The sequence below is a fragment of the Schistocerca gregaria genome, chromosome 2 (genome assembly GCF_023897955.1).
Source record: "Schistocerca gregaria isolate iqSchGreg1 chromosome 2, iqSchGreg1.2, whole genome shotgun sequence".
NCBI classification, from domain to species: domain Eukaryota; kingdom Metazoa; phylum Arthropoda; class Insecta; order Orthoptera; family Acrididae; genus Schistocerca; species Schistocerca gregaria.
This window is the reverse complement of record NC_064921.1, coordinates 848,362,151-848,384,302: the sequence shown is the minus strand read 5'-3', so window position 1 is coordinate 848,384,302 and position 22,152 is coordinate 848,362,151. Positions and strand designations below refer to the sequence as shown.

General features: G+C 44.8%; 1 protein-coding gene across 4 annotated transcripts in view; it reads left to right on the top strand.

Annotated features, from left to right (window-relative positions):
* LOC126335209 (uncharacterized) overlaps positions 1–22,152 on the top strand; it is a 99,733-nt gene that overhangs the window by 70,886 nt on the left and 6,695 nt on the right. For 2 of the 4 annotated variants that reach the window (XR_007564825.1, XM_049998223.1), the window contains one exon: positions 4,138–4,237. The exons of the other annotated variants lie outside the window; for them this stretch is intronic. Coding sequence is in view for 1 of the 2 variants with exons in the window: in XM_049998223.1 (XP_049854180.1) it covers positions 4,138–4,202 (65 nt within the window). In the remaining variant the exon portion in view is untranslated. The remainder of the gene's footprint in view (positions 1–4,137; positions 4,238–22,152) is intronic. 4 annotated transcript variants of the gene reach the window in all.

The following is a 22,152-nucleotide window of genomic DNA, read 5'->3' as shown; positions in this document are numbered from 1 at the left end:
GACTTAACATCTGAAGTCATCAGTCCTCTAGAACTTAGAGCTAGTTATGGCTGATTGATAATTTTGAGGTTCATGCTGATGCCTTGCAGATTCCCTGCTCTGTTTATTATATCCTTTGACTCGAGGTTCACGGAGTAGCGTACTTTCGGGAATGCTTAGTAAACGAGGCACTCTAGAAGATCTGAGGAGTCCAGTGATAAAGTTACCACCTTGTTTCCGTTATTGGCGGGTACAAGGTCTACTGAGAATTTGCTCGAATACATGAAGCGTGTGCGCACGGAAGTTGACGCTTTGCAAAATGGTTCAAATGGCTCTGAGCACTATGGGACTTAACTGCTGAGGTCATCAGTCCCCTAGAACTACTTAAACCTAACGAACCTAAGGACATCACATACATCCATGTCCGAGGTAGGATTAGAACCTGCGACCGTAGTGGTCGCGCGGTTCAAGACTGTAGCGCCTAGAACCGCTCGGCCGCCCTGGCCGGCGACGCTTTCCAGATGAAAATCACAATATATATAAATGACATAGTAGATAGTGTCGGAAGTTCCATGCGGCTTTTCGCGGATGATGCTGTAGTACAGAGAGAAGTTGCAGCGTTACAAAATTGCAACGAAATGCAGAAAGATCTGCAGCGGATAGGCACTTGGTGCAGGGAGTGTCAAGACCATTAACATAGAGAAATGCAATGCATTGCGAATGCATAGAAAGAAGGATCCTTTATTGTATGATCATATGATAGCGGTTACTTCTGTAAAATATCTGGGAGTATGCATACGGAACGATTTGAAGTGGAATGATCATATGAAATTAATTATTGGTAAGGCGGATGCGAGGTTGAGATTCATTGGGAGAGTCCTTAGAAAATGTAGTCCATCAACGAAGGAGGTGGCTTACAAAACTCTCGTTCGGTCTATATTTGAGTATTGCTCATCAGTGTGGGATCCGTACCAGGTCGGGTTGACGGAGGAGATCGAGAAGATCCAAAGAAGAGCGGCGCGTTTCATCACAGGGTTATTTGGTAAGCGTGATAGCCTTACAGAGATGTTTAGCAAACTCAAGTGCAGACTCTACAAGAGAGGCGCTCTTCATCGCGGTGTAGCTTGTTGCCCAGATTTCTAGAGGGTGCGTTTCTGGATGAGGTATCGAATATATTGCTTCCCCCTACTTATACCTTCCGAGGAGATCAAGAACGAAAAATTAGAGAGATTCGAGCGTGCACGGAGGCTTTCCGGCAGTCGTTCTTCCCACGAACCATAGGCGACTGGAACAGGAAAGTGAGGTAATGACAGTGGCACGTAAAGTGCCCTCCGCCACATTAAATTTGGCCTCGCCTGCCTTTCACTCCCACAATCAGGCCTAAAAGTGCAGATAGGAAGGTTTCAAGCCACCAGATAGCTCTGAAATTTCACCAAGTTAAACTCTATTGCAAATTTAGTTCACCATATATATGTTTTGAATTGTTGCCGATTCATCAAACCGCAATAGGATGACCGATGCGGGTGACGTGGTCGGTGTTGTAGGCGTAGCTGGGTACAAGAATGTGGCTGTTTTTAGCAATCTTTCTCGTTATTGTTGGTTCTTCCAATACATTTTCTGGTAGTTCAGCCCCACCGCTCGTGTCGTGGTGGAGACCTGCTGAGGCGCGCAGCCCAGGGATCGCAACGCCGTGCTCGGTCAGCGGCTGCGCAGGCGGTACGAGGTTAGCAGTATGAGGCCCGGCCTAATTCGCTTCCTGCTCGTGACGACGCCGGGAGTCGCTGGTGCAGCAGCGGGCAACGCCCTCCGCCGTCACTGATGACGACGACGTATCTCCGACCGAACGCCCAATCACTCGAACTGATGCCGACACCCACCTCTTAAATAGTGCAGACCGCTGCTGAATCCGCTGGTTACGCGGCTTTTTTATCAGAACGTTCTCGATGAGTTGGCTAACGCAACCGCACCACACGCGGCCCGCGCCTGCGTAATTTTGCTAATGCTGCGTTCTGGCTGTTGATGGCTGCCGTGCATGTACACACATACCGACGCTCGTTGCAAGACTGTGTCACTTGCATAACGCACCGGCCAGCCTTCGTCCGCTGTCTGCCGTGAGGCTGGCGCATCGTGCACTGAAACATACTAAATCACAATTTCGTACCATATTTCCTAAAAATTACCCCTTGTCCACTACAAAACGTTTGAAACCCTGCAGGCCTTCTTGCAGTCGCTGTTTTTACATTTGTTGTATTCTTGGTAGCCACTACAGTGGCCTAGTTTTGAAGCGGAGCATTTACTCACTTAAATTGTTTTAGAATGTTTGTAAAATACCTTCACCTATTTCTGTTAAAGCGTTGTTTTTAAAATTTTTTTTGAAGTGAATATTTCTAAGCGTTCTAGGGCTCTATGTTAATCTTGATTTTGCTGTAATACTTAAAAACTTCAAGGCTATTTATAAGCTTTATGACCTTGATTAATATTGATTTTGATTTTGTTATATATTTTTTTAAAGAGAGAATTTTAAAATAAATTCTAAGCCAGACTGGCGCTCCGTGTTTATTGCTGTTGATATTACTGTAATTTTCTTTTTAAAAAGACGCAAAATTCAATGTATGTTTATAAGGCTTTCTGACGCTATGTGAATATTGGTTGTTATTAACTGGCCTTTCGCTTCATATCACTGTAAAGGAAAATTTTAAATATTTTCATAAAATAAACCTAGATGTTGCCAACAAAAAATGATGTTGAGCCTGTAGCTTGTCCCTTCCATGAATTCCTGCAGCCACCAACGAAACATTTCAGTGGTAGCAGAGTGTGGTTGTTCCATTGTGTGAAAGGGAGGGGTGTGTGGACACCTGTTCATTATTGAACTGTATTCTTGTCTAATATCTTTACTTATTTCCATTAAAGTGTCTCTTTTTTAAAATTCTTTTTTAGAAGGAAATATTTCTAAGCCTTCTGGTTCTCTGTATTGGTCTCGAGCTTATTGTAATACTTCGAAATTTCAAGTTATTTCTAAGCCTTCTAGCGCTTCCTGATTATTGATTTTGATGTTCCTTTAAGAGAGATTTTTTAATTAAATTCTAAGGCTTCTGACGGTCTGTGGTTATTAATATTCAACTTGTTGTAAATTTTTTATTTTGTTCTATTCTTTTAAGGGATATCTTCCAAATCAAATTTTTAAGCCCTTCTGGTAGTCTGTGAATATTGGTTGTTGTCAACTGGCTTTTCACTTCATTCCACTGTAAAGAAAAATTTTAAATGTTTTCACGAAATAAATCTTGTTGTTGAACCTGGAGCCTGGCCGTGCCGTGAATTCCTGCCGCCGCCAGTGGAAGAACATTTCTCCTAGAATGTACTTTCTGACGAACGACGCAGTTTGCATCTGAAGTAATCGATTTAGATTTGGTCGATCGGTAGCAATCGAACTTTGATTTATGAGAAGAGCGCCATGTTAAAGAGAAATGTAGCACAGAGCGGTATGTGTGTGTGTGTCGGCAGGTGGCACGCAGAAGCGGATCTCTCGGAGTGTGACCGGGCTGCTGTTCCCTGCACTCAGGTAATGCTTGCTGTGATGGGCTCTTGCCTTGGCCGCTAGTATGGTAAGCTCCATACACGTCTGACACAGCACATCTCTCATGTTTACGCGCTCTCGGATGCTGTTAGCTAAGAGAAAATAAAGTTACGTAATTTCTAATAGGGGTGTGACAAAGTCACGTAGGAGGCTAGTGATCATTCTAGTAAATATGCTTAGAACTGTAGTTAAGCTGAATAGGTCTTGTAAGAGGTCATACAGCAGGTGAGGAATGTCTGTTGATCACAAAGTGGGCATGATGCGTTTCGGAATTATTTTCATCTTCAGAAATCCAAGTGCAAAGGTAGCACAAGGACTAGACTATTACCAGTTGTGCATAACATGACATGTCAGACAACTCTCATCTCTCATGTCACATTAAAAAAACACAACTAGTACTAGGCTTGACCTTGTGCTGCCTTTGCACTTGGATTTCTGAAGATGGAAATAATTCCGAAACGCGTTATGCATGTTCTGTGATCAACAGTCATTCTTTACCTGCCTCTGTGACCTTTTGTACGATCCAGTCAGCTGAACTACAGTTCTACGCATATTTACGTAATTTATGTTCTGGTTGTTTGCAGGTACTTCTCTGCAGTCATGCTTGACAATGAAACTCCACCGCCACAGTACCCTAGGCCGCCATTAGAGGAACAAACCAAAACGGCGAAGATCATTAGTAAAGTGAGTATCGGTCGGTATTTCGTTTTACTATCTAACGATTCAAAAGTGGACGAAATAAAAGTTTAGAAATTAATGGTCTATTTTTGTCAATTGCTTCCTAAGGAGGAAATAATTACCAGAGGGGTGGAAAGAGCTAATGGGTTAAATGTTGTGCGTTGCCCATGACCTAGTGACCATTATTATACCTATCGTAAGAACGTGCATACTGTAACGATCCCACGGTACAGGGTCAAAACTTTACACACGGCCTCCAGCACAGACAAACTGAGCAAATCGGTCGGTTCTGTTGCATTAGGTGCAGTCTAGGGTGGGCCTTTGTGGCTTATAAAAGCACTTTTTTCCATGGGCTATTGCTAAAAAAACTGCAAAAACAGATGTCTAGCAGTTTTTTGCAACATGGGCCGTATTTATCTTATCCGTTATCAAGACATACCCGAAAAACCAAGTTTTTTGGTCACCGGAACTACCAGTTTCTATTCATGGCAACATGTCGAAATTTTTACCATAGGCTTATGGTCTTAAGATGATGGTCTCTCGGAGCTTTGGAACTTTTTTCGATATGATTATCTATTACAGAGATCCAGATATTTAAAATTGCTGTACTTAGGCACGTAAAATGTGCACGTAATATCCTGTGTGAGGCGTAGTTTGTCATGGGAAATTGTTTGTACTTACAAATTAAGCACCGCAATTTTTAGTACATTGTAAGCGTACCCCAAAAGATGTTGTGCATTTTTGTGTTGTGTGAAGTCAGCTTGCGTAGGATGGGAGTCTTGCACTCACTTCAAATTTGTTGTAGAATATGAATCAATTGTCAAACCATCACTGCCATATACAAGCAACACACCTTGCTGTAGTAGGGTAAAGAAGGGTACCAGGGGATAAATGCTCCTGCAAGAGCAAAAAAAAGGGGAATATGTATTTCTTTAAGATACTCTGCGAGAAAAATTGGGAACTAGCTGATTCACTCTTCATTCTTCCTTCATTACCAACAATTTTTAATGCAAACATATTCATGCTTTTTTGTGCTGAAAGTGAGTAGAAGGGAGACAGTAGAAGAGAGAGAAGACAGTGCTCCTGGGAGAGAAAGACGGAGGAAACGATGATGATGGGAGGGAAAGAGAGATAAAACAGTGATGGTGAGAAAGTAAAATTGCAGTGGGAGAGAGAGGAGAGCGAGAGAGAGAGAGAGAGAGAGAGAGAGAGAGAGAGAGAGAGAGAGAGAGAGACTGGCGAAGACAATAGCAGTGGGATTCAAAGAGAGAAGAGATAGTGATGATCAGTAGGAGACACAGACAGTAGAAGAGAAAGAGAAATCGATGGAGATAGAAGGAATGGGAGGAAAAGAAAGAAGAGACAGTGAAATTGTAAAGCGACATGAGTGGAGACCATACATACATCCCGTCCCTGGGATGGGCGAACTTAAACAAGCAAGTAAAGGAGGGAGCATTGTGAACTGAAGTTTTAAACATGTGGCTATAGAAAATATAGGTTGGACCTCCCCTCCTTCCGCCCCCCCCCCTCTCCTCTGGAATTATAGCTGCCGAGGTGTGATGGAAACAGAGTCAGTGGGAAAGAAAGACAAACGATATGCCTTCTAGTATTACAGGTAATTCAGAAATATTTGTTTGCTGATGACACCAGCTTGGTAGTGAAGGATCTTGTGTGTAATATTGAAACAGTATCAAATAATGTAGTTCATGAAATAAGTTCGTGGCTTGTGGAAAATAATTTGATGCTAAATCACAGTAAGAATCAGGTTTTACAGTTTCTAACTCACAATTCAACAAGAACCGATATTTTGATCAGACAGAATGGGCATATTATAAGCGAGACGGAACAGTTCAAGTTCCTAGGCGTTCGGATGGATAGATAGTAAGCTGTTGTCGAAAGCCCATGTCCAGGATCTTGTTCAGAAACTAAATGGTGCTTTATTTACCATTGGAACAGTATCTGAAATAAGTGACACTTCAACACGAAAAGTTGTCTACTTCGCATATATTCAAACTCTTATGTCGTATGGTATTATGTCTTGGGGTAATTCTTCTGATTCAAAAAGGGTATTTTTGGCTCAAAAACGGGTTATTCGAGCTATATGTGGTGTAAGTTCGAGAACCTCATGTCGACCCCTATTCAATAGTCTGGGAATTCTGACATTGCCCTAACAGTATATATTTTCTTTAATGTCGTTTGTTGTTAGCAGTATTAGCCTATTCCCAAGAGATAGCAGCTTTCACTCAGTTAATACTACGCAGAAATCCAATTTGCATTTGACATGCGCTTTCTTGACTCTTGTGCAGAAAGGAGTGGAGTATTCTGCTGCATCCATTTTCAATAAGCTACCACAAGAACTCAAAAATCTTAGCATTATCCCAAACACTTTTAAGTCCAAACTGAAGAGTTTCCTCATCGCTCACTCCTTCTATTCTGTCGAGGAGCTCCTGAAAGAGCTAAAAAATTAAGCAAATTCCAGTGTTACGTTGTTGATTTTCTTTATTTAAACTTACGACTTGTCACCTAAATATGTTTTTTTTATATTTCATTTTATCTGTTTCTAATATCGTGTTATAATTTCATGTATTGACTCGTTCCATGACCATGGAGACTTCTCCTTAATTTGGTCCCACAGAACAATAAATAAATAAATAAGTAAGACAGTGCAAGTGGGAGCCACGTGTTAAAAGATCCCTGGTCTAGGGCTCAAAAGAACGAGTAATCCCTCCCCTAGGACGTATTTGGAGAGTAGACAATGGTGTATGAAGAAAAAGACAGCAGAATGTAAGCGACAAAGGAAGCACAGTGTTAGTGCGAGAGAAAAAGAGTGAGACAAAAACAATGACAGTCAGCCAGTAAGAAAGTGAAAGTGACAAAGAAGGAGACAGTGATATAGAAGAGTAAAAGAAAGGGATGAAGATAGTGGCATTGGAAGAGACAGACAGGAGAAAGCCAACTAGGGGAAAAAGGAGAAGTGGGAGAGAGACGTGTTAAACAGTGGCAGTGACAGGGAGTTGCCGAGTATGAAGGCTGAACTGCAAAGATACTGTCAAATTTTTGCTTTGGTGAGGAAGGCTTAAAGAGGATTGAGACAGCTGCTTCTGCATTTTCCGTCAGAGTCTTTTAAAAAGGAACATATTCACCTTTTTTGAGTTCCAACAGGAGTATTTTTTCGCCGAATTAAATAAAATACACTTGAAATCTGCCTTAGGTTATGAAGACATTCTTTGTCGTGGTATGGAAGTGTCGTTAAAATGATGAAAAGGTCTTTACTTTGTATTTTGGTGATGACCAAGCAATTGAGAAGAATGAGGATGACGAACTAGGTGATTAGGAAGTTACACAAACGATATCAGAATGGGGTTTAACCATTAATTTGTAGAAAACCGAATATTTGGTGCTGGTGAAGTGAGTCAAAACTCCAAATTAGATTTTGAGCAAGTAAGATTTGTGAACTCCTGTAATATTAACGAAGATGAATCCAGTGAAAGCGAAAGTAAGAGGTGGATTGGCCAATATGAGAGGAAACAACCAAATGTAAGGAAGGAAAGAAGATAAGGGTCTAACGTTCCGTCGACACTGAGGTCATCAGAGATGCGGCATAAGCTCGGATTGTTTAATGGATGTGTAAGAAAATGGACCGTGGCCTCTCAATGGAACAATCCCGGGATTTTCCTGGAGCGATTTAGGGAAATCCTAAATCAGACGGCCGGATGCAGTTTTGAACCGTCATCCTCCCGAATGCAAGTCTAGTCTGCCAACTCGGTAATTTAGATGAAAACGAAAATCAGGACATTTAAAACAATTGTAAAAACTACAGCAACATATGGAGCAGAAAACTAGGAAATAAGTAAGAGAATTAAAATTACTTTTTGTCAGTGAAGATCAGATCTTGGAAGTGTTACTGCAGGCTGACATTACGGGATGAAGTTAAAAACTAAGACATACGTAAGAGACAGAACCTGGGCAGCACTATAATGGATACAATCGAAGCAAAACGATTGAGACAGTATGTTCATGTTCGCCGTTTGAGCGAGGGCAGATGGCTTGAAAAGATAATGAATGGCTTCCACTAATAGAAGTCACCCGAAAATGTCATGGGAAGATGTGGTAAGAAGAGCTATGTCAAAGAGAAATTTGAAGGCGAAAGTGTGGAAGAAAAGCTAGAGGGTTTCGAGAAACAACTCGTATTACATTGTATCAAATCTCGATAAAAAATAGTTTTCTCATTTACAGCATTTCAGAGAGGTAAATGCACAACAGAGGTTGATCTTAGGTTGCTCTTGATAATGAAAGCGAGGCTAGAGAATGTGTTCGTAGGACTTGTCGAAATAGAAAAAGCACTCGAAAAAGTAAAATTATGCAAGATGTTCGAAACTCTCAGAAATAAAAGTAAGTTATAGGAAAAGACGGGTAATATGCAATATGTACAAGGCCAAAACGGAAAAATGAGAATAGAAGACTATGAACGACGTACAATCTTTTGCTCCTACCCTTTAGTTCAAACATAAAGATCAAGGACGGGATTAAATGTCCCAGCGTTGGATTCAACGATAAGGTTCTCTGATGACATTCCTATCCTCAGTGAACATGAGGAAGTATCCTAGGAACTGTTGAATGGAATGTACAGACAGAGAACACAATTGAATGGAATGTACAGATAGAGCATACACTATGGATTGCGAGCAAACCGAAGAAAGACGAATATGATTAGAAGTAGCAGAAGTGACATTAGCTATAAAATTAACATCAAAATTGATAGCCACGAGCCGGCCGCGGTGGTCTCGCGGTTCTAGGCGCGCAGTCCGGAACCGTGCGACTGCTGCGGTCGCAGGTTCGAATCCTGCCTCGGGCATGGATGTGTGTGATGTCCGTAGGTTAGTTAGGTTTAAGTAGTTCTACGTTCTAGGGGACTAATGACCACAGCAGTTGAGTCCCATAGTGCTCAGAGCCATTCGAACCATTTTTTTTGATAGCCACGAAGTGGACGAACGGAAGGAATTCTGCTACATTGCCAGAGAAATGACGCATGGCAGATTAATCGAGAGGGACGTAAGAAGTAGACTAGATCATGTAAACAGGGCAGACCTCTCCAAAAGAAAGTGTGTCAGACCTCGACATTAAAATGAGGAAGAAATTTCTGAGAATGTTCTTTCGTAGCACAATATTGTATGCAAATGAATTCTAGACTTCGGGAAAACTGGAAAGGAAGAGAATAAAAGCGTTTGAGATGTGGTGCTACTGAAGTATTTTGAAAACTATGTGCACTGATAAGAAATAAATGGACTCCACGCGGAATCGGCGAAGAGAGAAACCATTGAGAAGAAGAAGAGACAGGATATGTGTTAAGACGTCGGGAAATAACTTCCATGGCACTACAGGGAGCTGTAGAGTGTGAAAACTGTAAATGAAGACGGAGAGCAGATAACTAAGGAAGCTGGGTGCAAGTGCTTCTCCAGATGAACAGGCTGGCACAGGAGAGGAATTTGTGGTGGGCCACATCAAACATGCCTGAAGACTGATGATTCAGAAAAAATGGAGAGGTGCGACTAGTACTCTGAGGTTCCGTAAAGCCTTAGTTATGGGTACAGACAGTCAGACCATCCTGGGAATCAAGAATCTCGACGATTTTTGCCTGTTATGGACAATGACACTGGCGAGATATCGGTCCCAGGAATTCCAATACTTTCGAAAACGTTTTAATTTTAAGCCAGAAGTCGCGTAACAAATGAGAAACGAAATATTTGTTGTGAGACTTAATTATAGATAACAATTTTCAGATCTTTTCTTTTACTTGTACTGTGAAACCATACTTCTTGTCCAGTTTCATGATTATAGGTGAATGGGAAGTACCCTACAGGTGAAACTTTCTGGGAGATTAAAACTGTGTGCCCGACCGAGACTCGAACTCGGGACCTTTGCCTTTCGCGGGCAAGTGCTCTACCATCTGAGCTACCGAAGCACGACTCACGCCCGGACTCACAGCTTTATTTCTGCCAGTATCCGTCTCCACCTTCCAAACTTTACAGAAGCTCTCCTGCGAACCTTGCAGGCTGTGGCTAAGCCATGTCTCCGCAATATCCTTTCTTTCAGGAGTGCTAGTTCTGCAAGGTTCGCAGGAGAGCTTCTATAAAGTTTGGAAGGTGGAGACGGATACTGGCAGAAGTAAAGCTGTGAGTACGGGGCGTGGGTCGCGCTTCGATAGCTCAGATGGTAGAGCACTTGCCCGCGAAAGGCAAAGGTCCAGAGTTCGAGTCTCGGTCGGGCACACAGCTTTAATCTGCCAGGAAGTTTCATATCAGCGCACACTCCGCTGCAGAGTGAAAATCTCATTCTACCCTACAGGTGTTTATGAGTCAGTTTGTATCAAAATATGCGACAGGAATAGCTGCATCTTTTGATTTGTACTGGACAAGAAGCTTAATTCTTTACACCGCCGAGGGACCGTAGATCTTAGCATCGGGTATAAATTACCAATTCACTGAAGCGCCAAAAAAGCTGGTATAGACATGCTTGTTCAAATACAGAAATATGTAAACAGGCAGAATACGGCGCTGCGGTCGGCAACGCCTACATAAGGCTACAAGTGTCTGGCGCAGTTGTTAGATAGATCACTGGTGCTACAATGGCAGGTTATCAAGATTTAAGTGAGTTTGAACGTGGTGTTACAGTCGGCGCAAGAGCAATGGGACACAGCATCTTCGAGGTAACGATGAAATGGGGATTTTCCTGTACGACCGATTCGCGAGTGTACCGTGAATATCAGGAATGAAATAAAAAATCAAATCTCCGACATCGCTGGGGCCGGAAAAATATCCTGCAAGAACGAGATCAACGGCGACTGAAGAGAATCGTTCAACGTGACATACGTGTAACCCTTCCGAAAATTTGTGCAGATTTCAATGCTGGGCCATCAACAAGTGTCAGCGTGCGAACAATTCAACGAAACATCATCGATATGGGCTTTCGGAGCCGAATACCGTTGATGAACGTACGACACAAAGCTTTATGCCTTGCCTGGACTCGTCAACAACAAAATTGGACTGTTGATGACTGGAAACATGTTGTCTAGTGGGTGGAGTTTCGTTTCAAATTTCATCGAGCTGATGGATGTGTACGGGTATGGAGACAAACTCATGAATCCATGGACCCTGCATGCCAGCAGCGGACTGTTCAAGCTGGTGGAGGCTCTGTAATGGTGTGGGCGTGTGCAGTAGGAGTGATATGGGACCCCTTATACTTCTAGATTTGACCCTCACAGGTGACACGTACGTAAGCATCCTGTCTGATCACCTGCATCCATTCATGTCTATTGTGCATTCCGACGGACGAGCAATTCCAGAAGGACGATGTGACATTCCACAGGTCGACAATTGCTATTGAGTAGCTCAAGGGACACTCTTCTGAGTTTAAACACTTCCGCTGGCCACCAAACTCTCCAGACATGTACATTACTGAGCACATCTGGGATACATTGCATCATGCTGTCCAGGAGAGTATTCCACTCCCTCTTACGGATTTATGAACAACCCTGCAGCATTCATAGTGTCAATTCCTTCCATCACTACTTCAGACATTAGTCGAGTCCATGCCACGTCGTGTTGCGGCACTTCTGCGTGCTGACAGGGGCCCTACACGATATTAGGCAGGTGCACCAGCTTCTCCGGCTCTTTAGTGTAGAAATGTCTCCACATTTGTGAGAAAAAGGGTTTTTAACTGTCGGGCAGACAACGGATATAGTGCGTGTAGTGGCTGCTAGATGCGCAGACAGCAGGGCGCGTGTGGGGAAAGCGGTAGTGTTGGGGGTATGGGCAGGCGCTGTAAGGGAAACGCCAAGTGCTGGAGGAGAAGTAACATTCTAATTTGAAGCCAAAGCTCATATTTTCTGTAAATGGCACACCATCTTTCTGAAGAACTGGAAATCTCATAAGAGTGCGGGCTCTGGTGTCTGGAGAATGTCATCTCCTAATCGAGGCGACAGTGGAAAAAATAAAAATCGCACATAGACCAGTTTTGAACCTCTCACATGACATTTTGATGATCAAGTTCACTGTCTGGTGGTTTCGCGACTGCTCACGTCCATTCAAAAAGCACGCCATGCTGAGACAGTGGCGGAAATGTTGGAAACCAAGCCAGTCATGACGACTTCTTTAGGCGCGAGACCATGTCTACCGCTATAAGCAGGTTATTTTTTTCCTCAGCACCACGGCATCTACCAGCTGCACAATGCAACATGCCACAGCTTGCAGTGTGTGTGCGTGGTTCTAAGAGCACCAGACGAGTTTACTGTACTCCCCTGGCCACCATGACTTCTCCGTTGTAAGCCCAATCGAGAGTATGAGGGGCCACGTCGGTCGGGCTGTCCGCGCCATGCATCCTCAAATGAGAAACCTAGGCAGCTAGCCACGGCACTGGAATCGGCACGGTTCTACTTCTCTGTCCGTGCCGTCCACAACCTCACTCTCTTTGTGCAGTTGTAAGCGCCGCAAAAGGTTGTTTTATAGGCTTCTGAGAGCTACGCGAAAATATCGACCAGCTGTGGAATAAGGTATCCCAAGACAGTATTCCCTACATTTATAATCGACTGCAGTCCACAATGAGTGACAGCATTGCCACCTGTGGTGGCTACACTGTTATCACTCTGGGCGTTTCAGCATGGTGAGGCTTATCCAATTTATTCGAAATTTATTAGTGAAACAATACATACTGAGTGCATGGAATGGTTATAGTGTATTTACAGATCACGTTCAACTGGGTGGCAGATTCAGGACGTCCTTAGAGAAGGGGTGAATCACTTTGTGTGTGTGTGGGGGGGGGGGGGGGGGAGAAGATGTTATCAGTGTCGGATGTTCAACGTCGTCCTGTTTTCATCGCAATGATGTCATTTTCGAGCGCGAAACGTGTGGGAAACAACATTCCAAGGGAAGGGGTGATTTCATTAAAGCCCTTTAGGCAGTCTCCTAAGACTTTTTCGTGTAGGTCCTGAGCGGCGGTGTGTCCGGAACGTTTTCCTCAGCCATCCACAAGAAAACCGTGTGATTTCAAAGCTGGACGTTGCAGTTCTGACCTCCATCGCAGAGGCGTCAAAGGAAGGGGTGAAATTTGGGTAAGAGGACGTTGACGACTTTCACATCTACTGACACGTCCACGGTGACGTTGCCAGAGTAGTGTAAAAATTTCGTGGCAATGTGACATCATTAACGCACCTCACAGCTCATATAAACTTCTCAGCTCTGGTGCTTTTCTCCCATATGTCGATACCTTGCTGACTGAAACGTCGCGAGACCCACGGTGAGATCGCAGGGCCCTATGCTCTTGTACCATTATAGAAGAAGATTGTTGGCACATTTGAGGCAAATTTCAAACTTCTGCACGGTAATGGGTTTCAAAAAGAGACACTTTAATTACGTTGCGCAGTTTATATACTACCATATACACTATGTGATCAAAAGTATCCGGACATCCCCCAAAACATATGTTTTACATATTATGTGCATTGTGCTGCCACCTATTCCCAGGTACTTCATATCAGCGACCTCAGTAGTCATTACACATCGTGAGAGCAGAATGGGGCGCGCCGCGGAACTCACGCACTTCAAACGTGGTCATGTATTGGTTGTCACTTGTGTCATACTACTGTACGCGAGATTTCCACACTCCTAAACATCCCTAGGTCCACTGTTTCCGATGTGATGGTGAAGTGGAAACGTGAATGGACACGTACAGCACAAAAGCGTACAGGCCGACTTCGTCTGTTGACTGACAGACACCACCGACAGCTAAAGAGGGTCGTAATGTGTAATAGGCAGACATCTATCCAGACCATCACACAGGAATTCCACACTGCATCGGGATCCACCACGAGTACTGTGACAGGTAGGAGGTGAGAAAACTTGGATGTCATGGTTGAGCGGCTGCTCATAAGTTACACATCACGCCAGTAAATGCCAAACGACACCTCGCTTGGTGTAAGGAGTATAAGCATTGGGCGATTGAAAAGTGGAAAAACGTTGTGTGGAGTGACGAATCACGGTACACAGTGTGGCGATCCGATAGCATGGTGTGAGTATACCGAATTCTCAGTGAACTCATCTGCCAGTGTGTGTAGTGCCAACAGTAAAATTCGGAGGCGGTGGTGGTATGGTGTGGTCGTGTTTTTCATGGAGGGTGCTTGCACCTGTTGTTGTTTTGCGTGGCACTATCAGAGCATAGGCCTACACTGATGTTTTAAGCACTTCCTTGCTTCCCACTGTGTAAGAACAATTCGGGAATGGCAATTGCATCTATCAACTTGATCGAGCACATTTTCAGAGTGCACTTCCTGTGGCGGAGTGGTTACACGACAATAGCATCCCTGTAATGGACTGCCCCAAACCAGAGGACTGTAATCAATCGTGGGTACAACGCTAGAAATAGACAGTTTAGCCTGCACCCCATGCGCGATGCTAGTTGCCTTGAACGAATCAGCCACCTGCCGAAAGGAGCTGAGGATGCCCTCTGAAGCCAAGTAATAGGCGTCATTCGTGCCAATATATGCCACTATATGTAACCTCTTGCACCCAGTGCGCTCGATAGCCGTTGGCAGGCCTACTGTATGTGGCGGACGAGACCCCTCGCAAACATAGCGAGTGCACACTGGCATTTCTATGATGGGCTCCGCTACCCACTTAACATTTGAGCTCCCAATGACAAGCACACCCACCCTCTGCACTTGTCCGGACTGGGTCGGAAAATTGTCCGCTGGGCCAACAGGACAGTCATCTCTTGCTGCCTCAGAGTTATCATGAACACTAGGTAGCACCTCGTACCTGTTGGAGTAGGGAACCAGCAGCGCGACCTGCTCTCTCTTTCGCTTTCTGCCCAGTGATACGCTAACCCATCACTGTCCATCACCCATTACTGAATGAATACGGACTGGTCAGATGTTGCGTATCAGAGGATGCAACGAAACCCGGGTCACCATGGAATTCCATTTGCACCAAAGGTGTCGAAGGTCTTGCCACCAACGCCCCCATGTAGCCAAAACTTTGAGTATTAGCTAGTAACATGTCGTCGATACCCAACGCAGTTTCCAGCTGTTTATGGACAGCAGGCAATTCTCTTTGTGTCTGCTCACAACAAGCACAGTCCCTAGCCATATCGTACTGTGTAAAAAATAGATATAACATCTCAAATGGCGCTACTGAGTTTGGAATGCACGTAAAATATAACAAGGAGAATAAAGAAACAGTAAAAATTGCTCTGACGTTTCTCACTATACCTTGAGATGGCAAGCTCTTTAACTGAAATAAATTTCTCTACTGAAGTGAATGTATCTACAGTTACCTGTTTCTAGAAACTCTGCATACCCAAAAGTTACTGCACGAGATAAGTGTGCAAACTAGAAATTACTGATCTAAATTATATGCTGTGTACCAGCTCAAGATTTAAAATTAGTGGCGTGACGTGGAGCTTTTGACGGCGGTAAAAATACACTAAGAAGCCTCCTTACGGAAATGTACCAATATTTACGCGAAAACCAAACTTAGTGTAATTTGCTACCCACTAGACTATACAGTAAAATATACAGATATAACGCTTCAGGCTCTCCCGGCGAGATCTTGACATGTGGAATAATCGGGTCTACTGCCGGATGTTTGTGTCACTCTGGCACAATATTTCGGCCATTTAACTCGTTGCCTTCTTCAGGTGCTACCTGAGACTGCCGTGTTGGAGGATCTTGTCCAGTATTTATGCCCAGAGGGCGCTGGGTGCTCTCTTTGCGTCCGCCCCCGCCTGCCGCTGCTTGTAATGTGTTGTCGTTTCCCCGGTGCTCCCTCGGACGCCTGTGCTCGACTTGGGCGCCATCTGTGGCAGCTCTCTGAGGCCCGTCCTGTGTCGGGCGTTCCGTTCGCGGTCCGCGCCCGCCTGGTGCTGCTCCTGAGGTTTCGATCCCTCCCTGGTGCTCCCACGGACGTCTGCGCCCGTCTCGTCCACCACCTGTGCTCGTGGCAGCTGTCTGGGGCCAGACCCGCGTTTGGCGTTCCGTTCGTGGTCCGCGCCCGCTTGGCGCTGCTCCTGAGGTGTTGGCACTTCCCTGGTGCTCCGACGGACGTCCGCGCCCGCCTAGTCCATCATCTGCAGTTGTGGCAGCTGTCTGAAGCCCGTCTCTCGTCACGGGCTCTGTTCGCGATCCGCGCCCGCCTGGCGCTGTTGAAGGTGCTGTTTCTTCCCTGGTGCTCCCTCGGACGTCCTCGCTCCACTTGGTCTCCATCTGAGGCAGCTCTCTGGGGGCCTATCCTTTGTTGGGCGCTCTATTCGCGGTCCGCGCCCGCCTGGCGCTGTTGTAAGGTGTTGTTTCTTCCCTGGTGCTCCCTCGGACGTCCTCGCTCCACTTGGTCTCCATCTGAGGCAGCTCTCTGCGGCCTATCCTTTGTTGGGCGCTCTATTCGCGGTCCGCGCCCGCCTGGCACTGCTCCTGAGGTGTTGGCACTTCCCTGGTGCTCCGACGGTCGTCCGTGCTCGGCTTGTCCATCATCTGCGGTCGTGGCTGCTGTCAGAGGGCCGTCCTGCGTCGGGAGTTGCGTTCGCGGTCCGCGCCCGCCTGGTGCTACTCCTGCAGTGTTACTACTTCTTGAGGAGTTTCTTAGTTCATTTCGTTGGGCCCTGATAAGCTCCAGAGCCGGACTCCACACCGAGCTGAGCTGGTAACCGCTGTCTCGGTTTATTAGGCTGTCTGTGACCTTGATCTCGATGGCCTCCTTTATGACACTGTCCCAAAATCTTGGCGTCTGTGTCACAATTTTGGTGTTGTTCCAGTCCATTGAGTGGCCGAGCTCCAGACAGTGCTCCGCTATGGCAGATTTTGTTTCCTGTCCGAGTCTGGCGTGCCTCTGGTGTTCTTTGGACCTGACGTCCACCGTCCTGGTTGTCTGGTCAATGTATGACTTTCCACACTGGCACGGGATGTTGTAAATGCCTGGTTTACGTAGCCCAGGTCGTCCTTCACATTCCCTAGCATTGTCCCAATCTTGGAGGGTGGACAGAAGATACTATTTATATAATATTTTGAAAGAATTCTGCTGATCTTTGCAGAAATAGGTCCAGCATATGGCAGGTATGCCACCTTCTTCGCCTCCTCTGGCTCCTCTTGTGTACCCTGTGGTTGGCTGGTAGTACGAAGTGCCCTTTGGATGTCTGTGGAGGAGTATCCATTTCTGCTGAACACCAGATGTAGATCGCTGTATCCAGACTTGCCGTATCACCATGCACCATGAGGAAATCAACAGCATGTCAACTGGCCCAGTTTGAGCTCCTTAACAAGAATGTACAACAGGATGGGGACACAAGGACAGTGGTCAACCTGAGCGACAAGCAGCTCGATGAGGCCACATCAAAAGCACTCAGCAAGGACCTCAACTTTGCAGTAACGCCCAGAAGCGTACCTCTTGCAGCCTTCATCAGTTCGGTTGAGCAAGTCATTAACACGCTACCTTCCAACGTGTCTGAAGAGATCCGCAGGGAGACCTGCAGGGCACTCACCAGCACGAAAAGTCTGGGTCCTTGGATTCATGAGGTTGTCCCCATGCCTCTACACGCCCATCCGATCGATACAATTTGAAATGAGACTCTTTCGACCAGGCAACATGTTTCCACTGATCAACAGTCCAGTGTCGGTGTTGACGGGCCCAGGCGAGTCATCAAGCTTTGTGTCATGCAGTCATCAAGAGAACACGAGTGGGCGTTCAGCTCCGAAAGCCCATATCGATGATTTTTCGTTAAATGGTTCCCACGCCGACACTTGTTGACGGCCCAGCATTGAAATCTGCAAAGATCTGCGGAAGGGGTGCACTTCTGCAACGTTTAACAACGATTCTCATCAGTTGTCGTTGGTCCTGCTCTCGCAAGATCTTTTACTGGCCGCAGCGATGTCGGAGATTTGATGTTTTACTGGATTCCTGATATTCACGGTGCACTCGTGAAATAGTCGTACGGGAAAATCCCCACTTCATCACAACTTCGGAGATGCTGTGTCCCATCGCTCGTGCACCGACTATAACACCACGTTCAAACTCACTTAAATCTTGAAACTTCCTGGCAGATTAAAGCTGTGTGCGGGACCGAGACTCGAAGTCAGGACCTTTACCTTTCGCGCTTGATCACTTACCCGCGAAAGGCAAAGGTCCAGAGTTCGAGTCTCGGTCGGGCACACAGTTTTAAGCTTCCAGGAAGTTTCATATCAGTGCACACTCCGCTGTAGAGGGAAAATCTCATTCTGGAAACATCCCCCAGGCTGTGGCTGAGCCATGCCTTTGCAGTATCATTTATTCCATGAGTGCTAGTTCTGCAAATTCCGCAGGAGAGGTTCTGTGAAGACTGGAAGGTAGGAGACGAGATACTGGCAGAAGTAAAGCTGTGGGGACGGGGCGTGAGTCGTGCTTGGGTAGCTCACTTGGCAGAGCACTTGCCCACGAAAGACAAAGGTCCTGAGTTCGAGTTTCGGTCAGGTATTCAGTTTTAATTTACCAGGAAGTTTCATATCAGCGCGCACTCTGCTGTAGAGTGAAAATCTCATTCTTGTCACATAAATCTCGATAAACTGTCATTGTAGCAGCAGTAACCAATTTAACAACTGCGCCAGACAGTCTTTGCCTTATACATGGTGAGTCACTAACTATTGCCATCTAGAATAACTCCGAAAGTATGATAGCAGCTGAAAAGTTTGTGGGAGAAATGTTGCATGGAACGACGAGGGCCATTATATGACGTTGGTTTTTTGCTGCTAGTTGGGGTCGCGTCAGAATATGAAGGTCAACTTTTTTTTTAACGGGATACTATAATTTGGTACTTATTTTCTGATAGCTGCTATCGAGACGAATCCAATAATGTGTAACAGTAAGGTCTTTGAATGTCAACGAAGGTCAAATAGGTGGCATGAATGGCAATTTACAGAAGGTGTTCGAATTGATGACCATTGCTAGCAGTGCAGTGCTGCAATCTTCTTTTCATGGATTATTTATCAGTTTGGCACTTATCGAAGCACATGCTCTGACAATTCTCTCTCGTGGATCTTCATGTGTAGTTGGAACGTCTTTATAAACAATGTCTTTTACGAATCCCCACAAGAAAAACTCCAGAGGCGTCAAGCCAGGCGAACGAGCCGGCCACGACACATCTCCTCCACGTCCAGTCCATAACTAGCCATCAGCGAAAAATGTGCTGGGCACATCGACTGCAAACGGACACCGACAGTAATAGGTCAAGTATAAATGCAGCCTTCGCAAGTAGGAGATGAAGAGATAGAAAAAGTACGTAAAGAGAGATGAAAATCTAATAGTCATAAGGGACTGGAATGCGTTGTAGCGGAAGGAGTAGAAGAAAGGGCTATGGGAGAATGTTGGCACGGTGGTAGTAATGGCAGAGGAGAGAGACTGAGCCCTGCAATAAATCACAAGAGGAAGTGGTATAGTTGGAGGAGGTCAGGAAGTACAGGAACAGAGCTGTAAAGTTACATCTAGGTCAGATTAGATTGTAAGGCATACTCATTAGAAGATATAGGTTCAAATCACAATTTAGCAGTGATGAAGAGTAGGCTGAAGTTTAAGATACTAGTCAGGAAGAATCAATGCGAAAAGACGTGGCATATGGAAGAGATATATGTCAAGTTCCATGAGGCCACAGATACTGCTATAATGAATAACTCAGTACGCAGTTCAGTTAAAGAGGAATGGACCTCTCTAAAAACTGCAGTCACAGAAATTGGAATGAATGACGAATGTATGAAGAAGGTAACAGTGAAGAGACCATGGGCCCGAGGAGAAATATTTCATTTGAACGACGAAAGAAGAAAGCAGAAAAAGGTTTAGGGAAATTCAGGAATACAGAAGTACAGAAATAAAAATATCGTGTGGCTAGGACTTCCCGTCGGGTAGGCCGTTCGCCTGGTGCAAGACTTTCGAGTTGACGCCACTTCGGCGACTTGTGTGTCGATGGGGATGAAATGATGGTGATAAGGACAACACAACACCCAGTCCCTGAGCGGAGAAAATCCCCGACCCAGCCGGGAATCGAAACCAGGCCGTTATGTATGATATTCCGTCGCGCTGACCACTCAGCTATCAGGGGCGGACAATATAGAAATACTAGTCACTTACGAATGAAAAGAAATGGGAATTCAGGGAAATTAAGACGAAATGGCTGAGTGAAAAACATGAAGCAATCGAAAAAGAAATTATTGTAGGAAGGACTGACTCAGCGTATAGAAAAGTTAAATCAGCCTTCGGTGAAATTAAAAGCAACGGCGGTAACATTAAGAGTACAACAGGAATTCCATTGCTAAATGCAGCGGACAGATCGGGCAGGTGGAAAGAGTATACCGAAGGCCTCTATGAGAGGGAGGAGTTGTCTGATGACATGACAGAAGAAGGAAGAGGAATCGACAGGGAAGAGATACGGGATTCAGTGTTAGGATCAGCAATTAAAAGAGTTTTGGACGACTGAAGATCAAGTACGGCAGAAGCCATTGATAACATTCCATAGGAATTTCTAAAATCAGTGTGGGAAGTGGCAACAAGGCGACTCATGTTGGCATCTAGCAAGTATGACACTTGCAATATACCAACATACCTACACCAGCCGTGGTCTAGGGGCCCAAGTATGGAGTTTCTTAGCTTACTATTTTGAGTGTAATCTGGTTTCGTTTTCCTTTTACTTGTAGATTTTATTACAAACTATAAAATTGAATAAAAAATAAAAAAAATACGAAAAGCCTATATAAAAATAATTGTTGAGACATATCATGTGAGCTTGGTGGTGGTTCGTCTGCTATGTTCTTTTTTTCCGTTTTTCTATTCTTTTTTCATTTTTCTTTTTCTTTATTTGTTATCATAATTAATTTTTTCTCCTATTTGCAACTTAAATTGTGTGATGATTTGACTATGGTACCTAGTCATTCTGATACAAAAGTAGAAGAAAAAAAGGGGTAGCGAGTTTGATTCACAATCAAAACGTTCTCACTCCCAGGTTCGAAACCTGCCACTGCTTAAACTTAGATTAATAATCAGCACTGGTGCCGAAGACTTCCGACATAAGGGTGGAGGAGCAGACAAAGGTTCAGGGCACTCTCTAGCCTTTGGGGTGGGAAACTGCCAATAAAGATAGAAAAATCAGCAATGATCAACGGCATGAGGCAGAAGGCAATGGAAACCTCTGCATTAAAAACACATGACGTGTATCCTCAGCTTATGTGGCCTGTAACTGAAAAAGTGTCATAATGATATCTCCATTGGCAAAAGATTCCGGAATACTCTCCCACTTGGATCTCTGGAAGGAGACTGCCAAGGGGGAGGAGGCCATTAGAAACGAATGAATAACCAACGAAAGAATAATGTTCTACGAGTCCGGGCGTGCGATGTCAGAAGCTTGAACGTTGTAGGGAGGCTAGAATATCTGAAAAGGGAAATGCAAAGGCTCAATCTAGATATAGTAGCGGTCAATGAAGTTACATGGAAAGAAAGCAAGAATTTCTGGTTAGATGAGTATAGGTTAATATCAACAGCAGCGGAAAATGGTATAACGGGAGTAGAATTCGTTATTAATAGGAAAATAGGGCAGATAGTGTGTTACTGTGAAGAGTTCAATAATAGGATATTCTTGTCAGAATCGACAACAAACCAACGCCGATTACGATAGTGCAGGTATACATGCCAACGTCGCAAGCTGAAGATGTAGAGACAGAGAAAATATATTGAAAGAGTGAAAGAAAACGCAAAGGGAGCTGATCTAATAGTCACGGGGGACTGGAAAGCAGTTGTAGGAGAAGGAGTAGAGGAAAAGGTACAGGAGAATACGGTCTTGGGACAAGGAATGAGAGAGGAGAAACCAGTAATAGCGAATACTCTGTTCGAGAATTATAAAAGGAGGAGGTACACTTGGAAAAGGCC